Source organism: Melanerpes formicivorus, unplaced genomic scaffold, assembly GCF_026170545.1.
Source record: "Melanerpes formicivorus ecotype bairdi unplaced genomic scaffold, bMelFor1.0.p_v2 SCAF_5, whole genome shotgun sequence".
In the NCBI taxonomy this organism is placed as follows: Eukaryota; Metazoa; Chordata; class Aves; order Piciformes; family Picidae; genus Melanerpes; species Melanerpes formicivorus.
The window spans coordinates 18,976,207-18,992,959 of NW_027142357.1; the positions used below are offsets into that span (position 1 = coordinate 18,976,207).

The 16,753-nt window shown below is 43.8% G+C and overlaps 1 protein-coding gene across 1 annotated transcript; it reads left to right on the forward strand.

Annotated features, from left to right (window-relative positions):
* The first annotated feature begins 1,368 nt into the window (after window positions 1–1,368).
* On the forward strand, window positions 1,369–12,913 carry CHRNA1 (cholinergic receptor nicotinic alpha 1 subunit). Its single transcript, XM_068138545.1, has 9 exons — window positions 1,369–1,456; window positions 3,309–3,457; window positions 3,610–3,654; window positions 4,027–4,136; window positions 4,369–4,564; window positions 4,959–5,196; window positions 6,294–6,517; window positions 7,826–8,065; window positions 10,040–12,913. Exons 1-9 carry the CDS (start codon window positions 1,420–1,422, stop codon window positions 10,169–10,171), a joined length of 1,371 nt encoding a protein of 456 aa, XP_067994646.1. The 5' UTR covers window positions 1,369–1,419; the 3' UTR covers window positions 10,172–12,913.
* The last annotated feature ends 3,840 nt before the right edge of the window (window positions 12,914–16,753 follow it).

Below are 16,753 nucleotides of genomic sequence, written 5' to 3' on the forward strand. Positions count from 1 at the left end.
TGGTCCTGAGTTCCACAATGGCCATGCTGTGTGAAGAAGTGTCTCATTTAAGCCTATCAACTCAGGTTTCCTTCAATATCCTCTTTTTCTTTCAGTGAGTGAATAAAAATTGCCTTCTCCAGGCCATTTGTAACTTTAAAGACCCTACCAAAGCCCTTTCTTTTACTGGCTTCTCTCTCTTTCATACTGAAGGTTCATACTACCTATCCTTTCCAGGTATGGAAACACATTTGTCTGGATGTTGCTGTCACTTTCTTCACAGCTTTTTGAAAGCCTGCTTTTGAAACCAGAGGGCCAGAACTGCAAAGAACACTCAGAACACTGAACTTAAAGTAGTATGTTTCCTGTTAGCTTCATCTCTTTTTCTAGGAACACATGGACTTGGATTTCTCATGCTACTGAGCATTTCATGGAACTATCTGTCTCAAGATTTTGTTCCTGAATTATATCAGTGTGCTCAGAGGAGCTCATCATGTAGACATTTTATTTTTACGTGTGTATGTATATATATATAAATGCATATATATATATATATAAAAATTAAAATTCTTCACAGTTGGTCATCTTCTTTGCTACCCGGCATAATTATTACTACAAAATACCTCACTTTTTGCCCCTTTTCCAGGTGATTTATGATAACACTGAGCAAGCACTAGCATACCCTCCAGGATACACTGGACCTGCCGTGTTATAGAAACCACACATACTCCTATCGTCTGCCTTTCACACTTCAGTAAGCCTATAGGTATCTATGGGGGGGGTTTCCTTCTTAACTTCAGGTTACTTAGGTTTTGTTAATAGCTTTCAAAGGGGGAACCTACTGAGTACCTCTGAAAATCCCAGTAGGTTCAAGAAGACAGATCTCTCCTGAACATATCTGTTCACTTCTTCAAAGACTTCTCATCCATTTGTGAAGCAAAAGAAGCAGCCTCATCTGAGCGCACAGTCTGTATGCTGCTGAGGGTGTTTCAGAAATAAATGACTGTGATCTGCTTTCCCTCAGAGAAACAAAATCCTAGTTTTGGCAAGTTGCTCTCATCAAAAATGATGGTGCACAGCTTTGGTCTCTAGCTCAGGAAATGTCTGAGATGTCCCACTACTCTGCAGATAATATTTTCTTATCTTTGTTTATATTTATTTGTTTATTAAGTAAGAGATCACATTGCCACTTAGAAAAAAATTATTGTCTGTAAACTGCAGAAGATATTTGACTGGTGAAACACATTGTGTTCCCACTTCCAACCCCATGGCCCAGCAACCCTCAGCTGTCATTCCCTAAAACAGCTGCTGTAAATCAATACCTGGTGGTTATATTTCACCAGCACTCTGGCAGGAGGCAATACAGCTCTATTCTGAAGAGAACTTAAAGGTACTTTTGTGCCTCTGTCTGTATGACTGCAGCAAGAAGGAGCCAGGACGATGAAGGTCCCTCACATACTCCTCCTCATCTATACAGGTAAACGTGTTTCAGTCGTTGCCTTGAATGGGGGTCAGCTCCTTCCTGAGTATGTGTGAATGTGTGTCCTATGAGCAGTCTGTCCTACTGATAAGGTTTTATGAACACACCAAATAATTTAAAAGAGAGCTTTGGAGTGCACTGGTAACAACCTGTGTATTTGTAATTTTAGATGCTAGCTACTTTGAAGTGAGAAGTTTTTGTGTTAAATTGTTTTTCTGTCTGTCATCTTCTTGACATGCTTCCATTTCCATTTACTCTGGTGTTATGTGTATTTCAAACTGTGTGAAAGGATCATGGCTTGAAATTCATTACAAGAAATTTCCTCAAGTTGTGGGACTACTAACAGGGAAGCAAGAATTAGTTGCAGCTGTGCGTATTTTTAAGCTCTCTTATAAAAAAAGAGTATTTTTTTAATCCTAAAAAACTTTTCACCAAGTTCAAGCAGTATACTAAATTCCTACCAAGTCACACCAGAAGGTACCAATATGAAGAATTTTAATTGGATTAATAAAGCACAGCAAAGAACTTGACTTAGATACGATGCTGTGATTGTACCTTAAAAATTGAAGGATGACTCCTGCCCACCCCAGCCCAGTCTCCTGGCAGGGGCAGCAGGCAGTGCTTGCTTGTGTCAGACAGCTTTTCACAGTGTCATCCAAGTATTTTAATGCTGTCTCATGGCAGGACAGGACTGAGACAGAATCCTTGGCATCTCAGCTCAACCATATAAAAGGAGCTGATGAGAAGTCATTTAGGAAATGAGGAAATCCTGGCTTAGTTTGGTGTCAGCAGCAAAATTCTTTTTGACTCCAATGGCCCACAATTAAAACTGAGATGGGAATGTAAGGATAGGATCTGACAAAAACTCTTGCAGCAATGCTCTGCTGTCCCAGTCCCTCCAGCTACCTTTAAAAAGGGGTACATACAGAAAAAATCCCTAAGCCACTCTTTCATTTGCTTTACTCTCCTGCCACAGTGAAGCAGCTACAGTCCAGGTACATGATGCAGCTGCTCTTTGAGCCACAGGCAATCTGGAAATGGAGTCCTCTCATTTTTCTGTGAGGTGGGAATCTGAGCCTTCCCCTCTTTGGAGTACAATGCCATGCACATGCACTGCTGAAGGTGCACCGAAACAAAGCTGCTACCAGCCATTTTCACTCATGATGCTCTTCTTACACAGGCTCTTTACAGGTAGCACTGCCAAAACAAGCTGAGCAGTATGTGGGCAGAGCTGGTCAAGGGCAGCTTGAGAGTGTCCCTGGGAATTGTAAATGGTTTCCTTCTCTCTCACCACAAATACAACCTGAGCAACTTCCATCGTGAAGAAGAGCTCTGTCTCTACTTAAACTTCAGATGCAGGGAGTCTGGATGATACTTTCACATCAATGACTGTAGTGCTTGGTCCTATCTTTTAATGTTACTGTTACGGGCAAGCCTGTGGAATTAATTGTGAAGTCATTGGAAATCCCCGATTAAGGGTGTTCTCTATGCCTAACTGTCCACAAGCACTGCATGTAAACACATATGGCAGTTGGGAGAGCCTGGAGGAGATTCCTAATTCTCAATCTGATGTTCAAAATCACAGCTGTTTGGTTTTGCCCATTTCCTGGTTGAAGGCTGTTGTTACTGCTACAATGACCTGCAGATCAGATAGGTAGCTACCCCTGCTGATAGTGTTTGCAATGCACATAATGCCCACCTGAGATGAGAAGCCATGCCACAGACTCTGCATTAACCCATTGCCAGCAGCTCACTGTTGACAGCATTTCCTTCATCAGCCTGTGGGGAGCATGGTGCTCCAGCCTATCCTCTCTGCCATCTCACTGAAGCCAACACTACTGTTCCACAGCTGGACTGTGTGCCCTCTGCTATGAGCATGAGACTCGCCTCGTTGAGGACTTGTTTAAGGACTACAACAAGGTGGTGCGCCCGGTGGAGGACCATCGGGATGCTGTGGTTGTCACCGTTGGGCTGCAGCTCATTCAGCTGATCAGTGTGGTACAGTATCAACACCTGGCACATGTTGAATGCCTAGCTCATGTGACAGTGCCAAATGCTGTCATTTATTTAAGGAAACAGTTTTTCTCTGATGTTTTCCTGATGTTTGCTGCTACAGCCTTCTTTTTTTCCTGTTTTGTTTTGTTTTTAAGGATGAGGTAAACCAGATTGTGACCACCAATGTACGCTTGAAACAGGTAACTCTAAATATTGCTAAGCATTTCATCCAGTACAAATAAACACACTGGGCACAGTCAGGAATTAACTACTCTGTTATACTCTCAGGGGCAGCTTGGACAGGTGGGTCAGATGGCAGAACATTTCTTCTTTTGGGGGCCTCAAGAGCAAAATGTGGTAGATACCAAGAGCCTTAAGAAAAGCATTTTGCATTGTATTTCTTACACTAAAACTTAAGTTACTGTAAAAAATTAGCTATAGGTCCCACTAGCATATGTTTATGTTTACCTGTATGTGCCAAAGCAAGGGAAGTACGTATCTCTGTGAAGTAACAAAACTACCACTTGAAATACTGGAAGAGGCTCTCAGTGGCTGAAATCCTCCCTCTTTAGCAATGGACAGATGTCAACCTCAAGTGGAATCCAGATGACTATGGCGGCGTGAAAAAAATCCGCATCCCCTCTGATGATATCTGGAGGCCAGACCTTGTTCTTTACAACAAGTAAGGGGCACCACCTGCCTGGGAAGGGAGGGGTAGCTCTGCCCTGTTTCACTGCTGTGGTGGGGCTGCTTTCCCACAACATCTGGGCCAGTGTGTAGTGCCTCGGAGCAAGCTTCTTGAAGAGCAGGCACAATGGTCTCAGGAGGACCAGCCCATCCACAGACAGAGAAATCCTTTTGTCACTGTTAATTACACTGACATATTGCTGTTAATATCCTTGTTCCTTTTGCAGTGCAGATGGTGATTTTGCCATTGTTAAATACACCAAAGTCCTTCTGGAGCACACAGGCCAGATCACCTGGACACCACCGGCTATTTTTAAAAGTTACTGTGAAATTATAGTCACATACTTCCCATTTGACCAGCAGAACTGCAGTATGAAGCTGGGAACTTGGACATATGATGGTACAATGGTTGTTATTAACCCGGTAAGCAAAGAGTTTGTAATCGGGAAAAGCAGTAAAGACCTAGACATGTTTCTAGGGACATTTCAGATTTTAGAACAGAGTATAACCTCATTTTGATTGAAAGCCAAGCAGGCACAACCTGTAAAATATAAGACCTCTATATGTAGGTGTAGCACAAAATTTCTTGGTTTGGCTTCCAAAATTCTCTTTCTGTAAAAATATTTACTTGAATGGTGTGTGGAGAATGCTATTCTGAGGTAAAACAACACAGACAAGAATGGTTTTCTCCCAAAAAATGCATGAAGTGCCTGAGTTATTTGGAATCTTGCTCCGAAGTGACTGCCAAGTTTTGATTTTGTGCAGAACATCTAATATTGAGAAATTCTTTTTTTATGATATTTTTTTTCCCTGTCAGGAGAGTGACCGTCCAGACCTGAGTAACTTCATGGAGAGTGGGGAGTGGGTGATGAAAGACTACCGTGGCTGGAAGCACTGGGTTTACTATGCTTGCTGCCCTGACACCCCTTACTTGGATATCACCTACCACTTCCTCATGCAGCGCCTGCCCCTCTACTTCATCGTGAATGTCATCATTCCCTGCCTGCTCTTCTCCTTTTTAACTGGCTTTGTGTTTTACCTACCCACAGATTCAGGTACCTAATTTTGTTCATTTAACTGCCATAGGAATCACTCTTCTAACAAGTTTCTGAGAAATTCTGTGTATTTCAAATCACCAATATTTGTAAGGCAGCACACACTTACAACAGGACATTTCCTCTCAAAATAATAGCTCTAAAGATTCTGCAAATAAAGGGCAAAAGCTGTAAGATGAAACTATTGATATAAATAACTTGGACTGATTTCCCAGAGGACAGTGCTTAACTACCTGGTTAACTTCTACAAAGCAAAGATTTGGCTAGTTGGTTTACATGTTTTTGCTGTGGGTTGGTAGGAAGTGTATTAGCACATCTCACAATAAGTGAGCACAGAAGGGGAAACTGAGGCCCTTTGCCATGGTGTTAGAGCAGGGAGCTTGTTATCTGTTAAAATTACCTTGTGTGAAACAGAGTCATCCTGGTCTGTTCTGGCCTCCTTTGTCCCTGCTGAGTAGCTCTTGCTCCCTGCAATCAGTTCCTCAGCTTCATTCATTTTACCTGGTGCCAGCTTTTCATGCAGTTTCATTTTGTTAAGCTCCTTCTATGAAATACTTGATGTTTGGTTTTTATCCAGTTGAAAAATTTATAGAAAGTTGAACTGGATAGTAAAAAGATCCGTGATTCATGTTTTGTAGTTCAGTTTTGATATCCTACATACTAGAAGTTAGGCTTTTGTTTGCCCACTCAGCCCAGCATGAGCTTACCAGAGAGTACAGCAAGCAAATGCCCAGGAGGGTGTGGAGCAAGTGTTAATTTGGTGCATATATTTTATCATTCAAAATACCCAGCCCACCAAGCACTCCTGGTAAGTAAGCTTTCCACATCCACCACCCATACTTCAGCCCAGTCACACTTGGTGATTTGCACCTTAATGCTGGAGCTGATTCTGTGTTAGGCTCTCAGGTTTGGACAACCAAGTTTCTGCTCTGAATGCTGGGAGAAATTATAGCACTCCAGATGCACACATGTACTGTGTGAATAGCCATCACCCACATTCTTTCTCAAATAAATACTCTCTGTACTGAATGATGAGTGCAACAATGGAGTTTGGGGTTTGGGTTTGGTTTTTTCTGTTTTGTTTTTTTGCATGGCAGGTGAAAAAATGACTCTCAGCATCTCTGTCCTGCTGTCTTTGACTGTGTTCCTTCTGGTCATCGTGGAGCTGATCCCCTCCACCTCCAGTGCAGTGCCTTTAATAGGAAAATACATGTTGTTTACTATGGTGTTTGTCATCGCTTCAATCATCATCACGGTCGTCGTCATCAACACCCACCACCGCTCCCCGAGCACCCACACCATGCCACACTGGGTCAGGAAGGTGAGCTCTATGGATTTGTGTGCTTCCTGCTTTCCACTGAGCACTCCATATTTTATTGGCAGGTTTTCTAATAAAAGTCAGCATGAATTGGGGAAGAAACTGAATCATGTTAAATCTCTCTAGGCACAAGAGCCAGTGTTTAGTACTTTAGATGTGCAAGTCAGCAAGACTGCTAAAGTGCTCCTTTAAGTAACAGAATTGCCTACTGGGGTAGAGTCTTGCAGGGAACAGATAGGGCAAAGCATGGGTGGCTGAAGGTACAGGGCAAATAAAATGTCCAGCTGGACTCAAATCACATTTTCCTGGTCTAATTCTCCATCTGACTGCAAAGCACTGCTGTCTGCCAGTGGTCAAGTTCACTGGCCCTCGTGAGTACAGGGCACAAAAACCCTTGGGAGTACCTTCACTCAGCATCCCATTTTGCAAAAGGCAATTTATCAAAAGCTATGGTCTTCTCTGTACGTTTCCAGTAAATACAGTTTATGATAAATACAGTCCTTGGGAAGCAAGGAGATCCTTGCCTAGTAGTCTAAATGGTAGACATAAGGTGTAGAAAAAAATTGAATATTTGTCATTACAGGCTCTTTGCCAGTGAGACAGTACCAAAGAGGATCCATTTAGCTTATTTTTGCCTTTTTTCACCCTGCCTGGGTTAATATTAAACCCTGACATGAATAGGAGGTTGCTCTGTGTATTTCTAATTATACTTTTATGGCTACAGCTCATATCAGATTTACTCTGCAGCATGAACAATCCCTGCGTAAGAGAGATTTTTAATAGGCAAACACTGCACATGCTTAAAATTGCTCTGGCAGTAAGCCTCTGTGACACCAAAGGAAATTATTGTAAACTCTATATGCATGTGTTGTGGGCATTTGCAATAGCAACCTCAAACCTAAGTAGCCAAAAGAGATCCTTTGTAGTCCATGCTTCCAGACAGATTTGCAAGCAGTGTTCTAAATTACATGGAATTGACAGAGCTCTGTCACACTAGCTGAGGGTCTGCCCTGGGGCATCACACTCCCCTTCATGTATAGATGGCACACACTATACGGAAGGGGGAAACGGCATCCAGAAAATGTATGACAGGCCTGCGGGTGACCCTATCTGCCCCAGGACATAAGGGTGACAAAAGCCCCAGTGTGACCAAAGCATGGGCTGTGACATACTCTAAGAGGGAATCTGTATCTGATCCAGGATGGGAAGCAATCTGAGACTGCAGAGTCTTGCCTTTGTTCAGCACACAGCTACATCTGTAACACAGCCCCACCAACAAGCAGTTGCTATCGTCTCTCTCTTTGTTTTCAGATCTTCATTGACACAATCCCAAACATCATGTTTTTCTCTACAATGAAACGACCATCCAGGGATAAACAAGACAAGAATATTTTCGCAGAAGATATTGATATTTCTGAAATTTCTGGGAAGCCGGGTTCTGTGCCGGTCAACTTCTATTCCCCACTCACTAGAAATCCAGATGTGAAAAATGCTATAGAGGGAATCAAATACATTGCGGAAACTATGAAATCAGACCAAGCCGCCAGCAATGTAAGGCATTTTTTGTGCATGATTCATTTCTTGTTTTTTAAATTGCTGCCTTTTGCTGCCTTTTTTTTTTCCTCCCTCCTCCCCCCCCCCCCAATAACCCCACCTCACAAAAACACTCCAAAGGCTGGTTTGTCTTTAGCAGGGTCTCCCCTTGCAGCAGTCAAAAAAGAGCAACAGATAATTGTTGCAGATGGCAATTAAATCTTTGCTCCGCCCCCCCCCCCCAAAAAAAAAAGAAAAGAAAAAAAAACCAGTGTCAGTACTAAGATTATTTTCTAAACATGGCATGTGAAGCTGTAGAGATGGAGTGCCTGTGAGTAACAAAGCAGTTTCAAGAACTGTAAGCAAGTTCCAAAACACATTCCTCCTGTCTCCCACTCAGATGTCTTCCCCCTGTGGTAAACAAGCTCCTGTTACTTTCGAGAAGCCAGGAAACAAGCTGAGCTCCAAAGGCTAGTAGTTTTATCTGAGAAGTGTTACATTTAACTTACAAATGATAATTCAGATTTTAAAAAATTAAAAAAAAAGTTTTGGTTTACTCCTGAATAGTCACTTTAAGTGAATCATGTCATGAGCTACTCTGATTACTGATTTTTTCCACATTGCAAGCCAAAGGAAGGATAAATGCATGTAGAGTCACATCTGGCACCATTCCCCAGGAAAAACTAGCTCTGCCTCCTCCTAGCGCATTCAATGCAATTAAGCCCCCTTTTAGTTTCAGTTAGTACAGCTCACACAGCTTCTGCACAGGTAGTTCGGTCCTGCTTCTTCACTTTTCTAAATGATCCTAGATGTTTCCTGTTGAGTTGCAAGCTAGCCTGAAAATGTGGAGAGTGATTACCAGGACCATCATTTGGTCACACTCTTGTAAAGGAGGCACCTCCTTCCCAGGGGCAGGATTTACACCACACTATTTGTTCCTGTGACGAAATTCCTGGAGCATGTGGAATGGCTCTGGCTGTAGTCTCATATTTCCCTTGACTCTCTGCAGATAAAGTGTTACCTTCAGTAGGGCTGGCGCGGCTTCAGCACCCCTGGGCTTCACTTCCTCCTAGGCTTACCAGGAGGGTCTTCAGGTTACTGGTAGGTGCTCCTTTCGGAAGTGAAGCCCAGCTGCTTGTGTAATCTGGACACCACTGATACCACTTCCAGGGGGTTTCAAAAGTCAAGTTCCCCAAATAAACTGAAGGTTGTGGTTTCTGAAGGCTGCCATTTCACTGTGTGCACTTCTGCACTTACAAATGGTGTTGTTTATCAGTGTTCTGTAGATAATTTACAACCTCTCTCACTTCTTGATGCAACCAGGGCAAAATCAGAGGGTGCCTTAGGCCAGTACATGTCACTCCATAAAGCAGAGTTAGAGTGGAAATCATGAGCCCTGCTGCACTTACCACCTTGCGCTCTGCTCGCCCTTAAGGTGCTGGGTTCACACAAAAGCATCCAGTGGAAACACAATCACACAAGGAGTGGTTCACAGTGTCCCACAACTGAAAAGAGCACTAAGGGAGCTATGGAAAAGGTTTTCTCAGACCTTAAAGTGTATACTAGGCATGAAAAGCAGGGACTAGAGCTAAGTTAATGACAATTGCTTAGGTATCCCAAGAGAACGAAAAAGTAGTAGAAACCAAAAGCTAGTTGGGTGAAACTAAGTGTTTTGCTTTCAGTGTTTTCAACTCTCTTTCAAAACCAATCATTTGACTAAAAAAAATAAGATTTTCAACATTTCTTTTTAATGAAATTGAACCAGCCCACCAGGATTTCTAAACAACTTAGTCTTGAAATTTGCATTTATAGATATCTTAGGCTTTCTCAGCAATTGACCTGTTTGAGAAGAAAATGAGTAAATTTTTTTTTAGTTAATAGTAGTGGCACTTAGGAGTAACTTTTCCCTTGTTCAAGACAGTGAATCACAAGAATTCCAATTACAAATATGGCTTTGTAGAACTTTCATCATCTCCTTTGTTTCTTTCCCAGGCTGCAGAAGAATGGAAGTTTGTTGCAATGGTGCTTGATCATCTTCTCCTTGGCATATTTATGCTAGTTTGTTTTATAGGAACATTAGCTGTATTTGCTGGCCGCCTTATTGAATTAAATCAGCAAGGATGAATAGCAACTGGAAATTATTTGCAGTCCTGGTCAGCATCTGAAAACAAATTAACCATCAAAACCTGTGCCAGCCTCTGAAAGTTTCACAGACAAGAATTGGTCCTGACTGGGAAAGAAGATGGCTGATGAATTGTGAGGCTCCATACTTGTCACTTCTGAGCTGCTGCTCGGTGGCATTTCACTGCCAAAAAGAAACACTTGCGTTACTGATGGACTGAATAGCTGTCAGACAGGTTTTGATTCATTTTGCTATTTATTAAAAATGCTAATGCATTAATAAGACTGTTTGACTTTGTAACCCACAGATACAATTCCAGTGAAAGCAACAGCAATGTAACAAGCTTTAGCCAAGCTCTAAATCTGCATCCAGCTTTAGCATTCAAGCTGCTTTCAATATCTGCTCTGTGGTTTATGCTATTGGCAGAGTCACAAATGACTCCTCATGCAACACTAGATGGAATCAGCAGAAGCATCTCAGACTCTGTGCTTAAGCACTTCTCATGCACAAATCTGGAATAAATTGACTGTCATATGTGACTACCTGTAGACATTCTTGATGCAGCAAAGACAAGGGGCTGTTCCTTTTTATGGGAAGGGTGGAAAGAATCCAGCCTCAGGTCATTGGGTCCCACAGGTGTTTTTTTGCTATCAAGTCCCATGTTAAAGGATTTGTAGAGGATTTTTCTGCCCTGTTTTATCACGTTGCTTTGTGATCATCAGGCATTACAGGGACTATGCTGTAGTCACTGCCCACTCTATTTTTACCTTCATTTGCTCATGATTAGAAGCCCCGCGTTCATTATTTATTAATGCCCAGGATTTTCAGTTGTCAATAGAGCTGTTCTGCAGCTGCATCTTAAGGGAAAAGTTTAGGTCCGAGGTGAAAGGATGGTATCCATGGGATAGTCTCTGTATTCAAGCTGTTTCCACTCTCTGAGTTATGACTAATGTGGGGGCAGCTCTACATTGTGGGACATCTTAAACACAATTCTTGTTCCCTGAAAAATTGCCTTCTGCAGTGCTGAAATCATGAGCATTAAAGTCAGACGCAGCATCATAAAGACCATTCTTCGGGAAACTGTGGATCTGTTTTACGTGTGTGATGAAATGACAGGGCACCGCCCCTGAGCCACACAGCAATTACCCACACCGTACTCAAATGTTGAGCAGCAGTACCCTCTAGTGGCTGAAACGAGGTAGTGCTGCTGCTGGCCAAAGACCGTTGGCTTTTAGTAAGTAACGTGAGCAACGAGCCGACGTGTGTTTCAACAGTACAGCACGGAAATACTAGCAGCAATGCCTGTTTTTATCAAAAATAAACAGGGAGGGGTGGGGCAACTGGTACAAGTTAGACATCTTTCCCAGATAGTTGTCCAAACCAATAGGCCTACATGGCTAACAGCTGTAAATAATTTACTGAGTTTAATAAATTAATTTGTATTATGTTGAAGTTCTACAGGAATGTGTTATGTCTGTGGAGGATGGACACTTGAAATTCTCTACATGGAAAAATAGGTAGTTGTGCAATACTTCATTACAAAGTGTTTTCTGGGTGATAGTGTGGTGAGCTGCAGTCTGGAGCAAAGCAAGTGGTTTTTCTGGGGCAATCGGTTACTTGTAACACTGCTCAGCTCTTACGGTTTAGATGATAGTAGTCTTTGCCCCCGCTGGATGATCATTAACCCTGTAAACAATTGCTGAGGATGTATGCTGAGCAAAACCTCTGCTGACAGCTGGAGTGCTTACTGCAGTTCTGTTTATCTTCAGAGTGAGTTCTCGGCTCTCAGCCCTTGGACAAAGTCATGCAGGTCCCCAGCTCACAATGAGCTAAGCTGCAGCCCAGTGGTGCCTGGGACTTAATTTGGGAGATGTAATGGGCACTAAAATTGACAGAACAATCCTCTTAGAGCAGCATGTGGTTGAATCTTAGCATTAAAAATAAACATCAAGTAACAAGATTCATGGTGAGCATCCACAGTATCTTTGCTCAGCTTTCTCAAGATGGATCTGAATCTTGGCCTCCAAATTCCACTTATTTGTGTGCCAGGGCACGTGCGTGCACATACACGTGCCTCCCTGCTTGCTTCTCCAGCTCTGGCTCTCTTCATACACAGCTACCTAACCAAGCTGCAGTGTTTTCCTTCTGCTTCCTCAGAAAAAAGGTTTGAATTTATTTTTTTGAAAATTTTTGTTTGTGATACTTTGATCTGTCTCACAGGCACAGTAAATCTGTCTTCCTATCATACTGAGTCTTGATGAACTTACTCATGTCTCTAAGGCAAAAAATAAATGCTAACAATCTCTCTTTATACATTGCAGAATCCAGGCATTGTACTCTAACCCTCCAAATAGATTGTCCTCCAAACACCAAGAAGCACATTTTAGGAGACAATTCAGCTTTTTTTTTTTCTCTTTTTTTTTTCCTTGCTTTGTATTGTCCAAGTTGTCTTTATTTTCTGTTTCTAGCTCACCTTTATGATGCATTTTCTTGTACGCCACTAACATCCCATGCTACCTGTACTCATCTCCTGAAAGTGCTGGATATGCATGTGCATCTCTGTTGCCACATTGCCTTCAACAGGCAAATCTTGGCTCTGAGCTTTGACTAACCATTCTCATGATGAATAAAACAAGAAATAGGCCTTATGGACTCATTGTTAAATTCCTCTAATAAGTGTAAAAATTGAAATGCATCCCCAGTGGTGCTGAAGTAAGCAGACCTCATTTCAATGAAAGCAGACATGGGGCCCCTGGGTGAGCTGGTGTGGGTTTTTTAGTGATAGCACTCCGAGCAGTTATTTTTTTCCCTCTTTTGACTGCCATGTTCTTGCTACTAAAGCTGCTGGTGTTCACTTTGAGCTTGTTAATAAGACCTTATTTATGTCCTTCATATAATAGTTCTCTGGAATATCTCCATTTTCTCCAGTTTGATTCTCTTTACAATTTTTAAACAATTTTCTCCTTCCTTCTCCTTTAGTTGATGTCTCACTTCCCATACTTTTAGCTGACTTTCAGCTACTTTCTAGTCTGCCTTTGATATTTTGCTCTCAGATGTGCAGTCAGATCAAATCTTTTTCTCTTTGGCACTTGTGCCATTCAGGAAATCTGACCTTTCTGAGGGTCCGCTACCTTGTACTAGCTCCAAGGGAGCAATTTCACCTCTACATGAGTCTGTAATCAGAGCAGGTTCCTGCTCTCCCCCATTACCAGGAGGGTAAGGTAAACTTGATGGCCTTATTCTATTTATTTAGCCAACTGGATCTTGGTTTTCTAAATACAGTTGAGGTGATAAACAGAGAGGCCAGAAAAATTGCATTCATGGAACTCTAAGCACTTGATGAGCTTGTGTATGCCACATGATCATTCACCTGCAACTATTTCTCGGGTTCTGAAGCCTGCTTTAGTTTGAGAGGTTTTAAGAAATCAGATTATTATTTCAGGCAATTGTAAGACAATTCAAGTATTTTCTCCAAGACATAAGTTGCTGCCAACCTCCTTGCTGTGCTGCCTCCCCAGAGATGTGTGAAAGCAGTGTGAGTTTCATCAGCATACTGACTCAGCAGTTCCTGTTTCCACAGCTGAAGCAAACCACAGTGGGTAGGGACAGTAGGGCAAAAGAGTGTGTACAACACAGGATCTGAGAAGTGCATAAACACTGTGCTGCTATTGGAGACAGGAAGAACATTACTGCCCTGAACAGTTTGCTTTCTGGTATGGTGGCATGCTAGGTGTCACTATTATCATCAACTATAGTTTAGCACATCAGAAATGCTTTTGACTTTGGTCCCTTTTAGAGGGTTGCTATACTTGGATCCAACTGCAAGACTTCACATTTTCTGGATGAAGTTTAGCACAGCATGCTCATAGATGTAAATTGCCTCCCCCACTCCTTCTCTTCCTGAAAAATTGTGAAATTGGTACAAAGTCTCCCAAGCTTTTCTCAGATGAGTGTTGCACAGACACTGATTTCTAACAAAGCTCTGGAGTACTCTCTCCCTTTCTGGAAACCAAACCCCAGCTACAGATGGGGCAATCACACACCGCTTTGCAAGATTCTCTAAAACAATCATACTTCAGTCCCCAATAAAGCATAAAAGACTGGCAGAGCTGTGAAACAGCCAACCTGCAAGCAACCACTTGTAAGGTTATTTAAAGAGCCCAAGTGAGTTCCATTGGCTGTAGGTGGGTTGCCTATGTGGATAGGACTATTTCACCTGTTACCATACAATGGCCAAACTGACCAGCAGGCAAGAATTCAAAGGCGTTTGCAGGCTACTGCACCACAGTGATGATGGGTGACTCGCTGGATTCCTCGTAAAAGGAGAACTCTTTCCTAGCAAGGGTTGTCACCATTTCCTGCCAGCCCACCACAGATCTCCCATCACAGCACATCTTCCAAACTTTTAACAGCCAAGCAGATCTGTATCAATTTGCTATTTATCCCATATGGAGCCTGGAATAAACACTTCACTGGTGTTTTCCCGGTGCATAGACAAGAAGAAGCTGTTTGCTTCTCTGTGACTTTTCAGCTAACCAAAGACCTTAATGCAGTACACTGCACTTAGAAGCCTCCTGTGAATTTGTGACCATCTTTAATGAGCTTTAGGTCTGTAAAGGCAGTAAACACAGAGTCTCTGCAGTTTATCCATTTCTGAGCTCCGTAATTTTTGCTTGCAAGCTAATCTAGGTTGTGTGCATGGCTCAGAAGAGGGTACAGAGGAAAACTCAAACCTGGTTTTGGGTCCACTTGGTACTGCTCCAAGTATGCAATGACACAGAAACAGAAATTACCTACATAAAAACTTGGTATGGTTTGAAACCTTACATTGAAGACAAATCAGTAATAGAGTTGCTGTCTTTGGGCAACTGGTCATCTCACGGTAAAAACATTTAAGTAAGTTGTAGCATAAGCATAAGCTCAGCATACAGGTTGCAGAGTCATTGACCTTCCTGGTGCATGTTGCTAACAAGGGAATCCAGGACACCTGCCCATGACCTATTTAGGTTTTTCAGGACATCTGTCCCTAATGTTTTAGGCAACAGTGTTTTGCAGCTGGTACAGTGGACTATGTTTATGCACTGAGTAAACAAAAATGATCCAAATATTTCCAAACCCTGAAAGCCTACAGAGACAAAAGTGTGTGAAATTGAATTGTTGGCTCACATAGGCACCTAGGACACAGCTCTTGTCCTTCAAACCTTGCTCCTATCTACCCAAGCTACTCCATTACAAAGAATTTGGGCATTTTGCCATTCAAGATCTCAATGCTGGACCCAAAAACATTAACACAAGTTTTGTTTCTAGAAGATTTGATCAAGGTGTCTGGCAAGGCAATCTCTGCATGAGTTAATTGAGGTAAGAAGCACAGATATCTTTCAGGGCATCTTGTAGAGAGGGGTAATTGACCTTCCTACACCTCAGCACACTTCAAACCTTAAAAATAAACCGCAAATGCCTCTTTCTCACTGTTTTAATTACGCGTCTAATCGCTGCCTGCTGCCTTGCCATTCCCCAGGCTCCACTACCGTCCCCTGCTGGCTGCTATCAAGGCCATCCGAGGCAGGTAGGGAAAATGAAGCATGTTGAGATCTCCGAGGACAAATAGAGCACGGAGAGCTGGGGTGAGGAGATCCTGCTTAACGGCCTTCGGGGCTTGCTGCTTTCCCAGAGGATCCGTGAGAGCTGATCGGGAGGGCTCAGCGCACTCCCTCCGTCACTCCCTGCGGTTAGGTGCAGCGGAGCCGAGAGGTCAGCGATAGCAGAGCTGCGCAGATGCAGGTCACGGGTACAGCCAGGGAACCGGTGTGAGTTTGAACGGGATGAATCCCTGGAAAACCTACTAGCATTCACAGTTCGTGTCGTTAGCACTTGGGAGACCTAAAAACCTTTCCTGCAATGTGGTTATCTCGTTAACTCTGGCCGGTTTGAACTTCCACTTAACACCTGGCACAAATGCATCGCAGGTATGGGATGGGGGTACGGCCTTTACCAGCACCCCCACGTCCCTCAGGAAGGACCACCCCAAGGGAAAGGCTCTCTCTGCCGCCTGGGCCGGCCCTACCAGCCGAGGGCGACGACCCCACAATGCAGAGGAGACGGGGCAGACACCCATCGCGGGCCGGCTGACAGCGACCCCGCCCGCCTCGCGCTCTGCGGGGTCGGGACGTGTGCGGCGGCGCGGGCGGCGGGGGAGCGGCGCCCCAGAGCCGGGCCGCGCCGCGCCGCTTCCTGCCGCTATAAATAGCCGCCCGGCCCAACATGTCCCGGCCGCTGCAGCGGCTAGAGCTCTGGGAGCAGCTGCTATCCCCTCTCGCCGCGTAGCCCGCCCGGAGCGCGGTAAGGGGGCGCGGGGCTGGCAGCGCCCGGCGGAAGGGGGACGGGGCTTCGGCTTCGTTTGTCGCTCCCCGCGGAGCCGGGGGAGTCTCTGTGGGGCGGGAAGGGCCCCGGCGTTGGCGGCGGCCGCGGGGGCGGCTCGGCACCTCCCGGTCGTGCGGGGCGAGCACTCTGCGGGTACAAGGGTCGGGGCAGCAGCTGCTCCTGTCCCGGGAGCTGAGTCTTGCTTCGTGCCTGTTTTCTTTTTC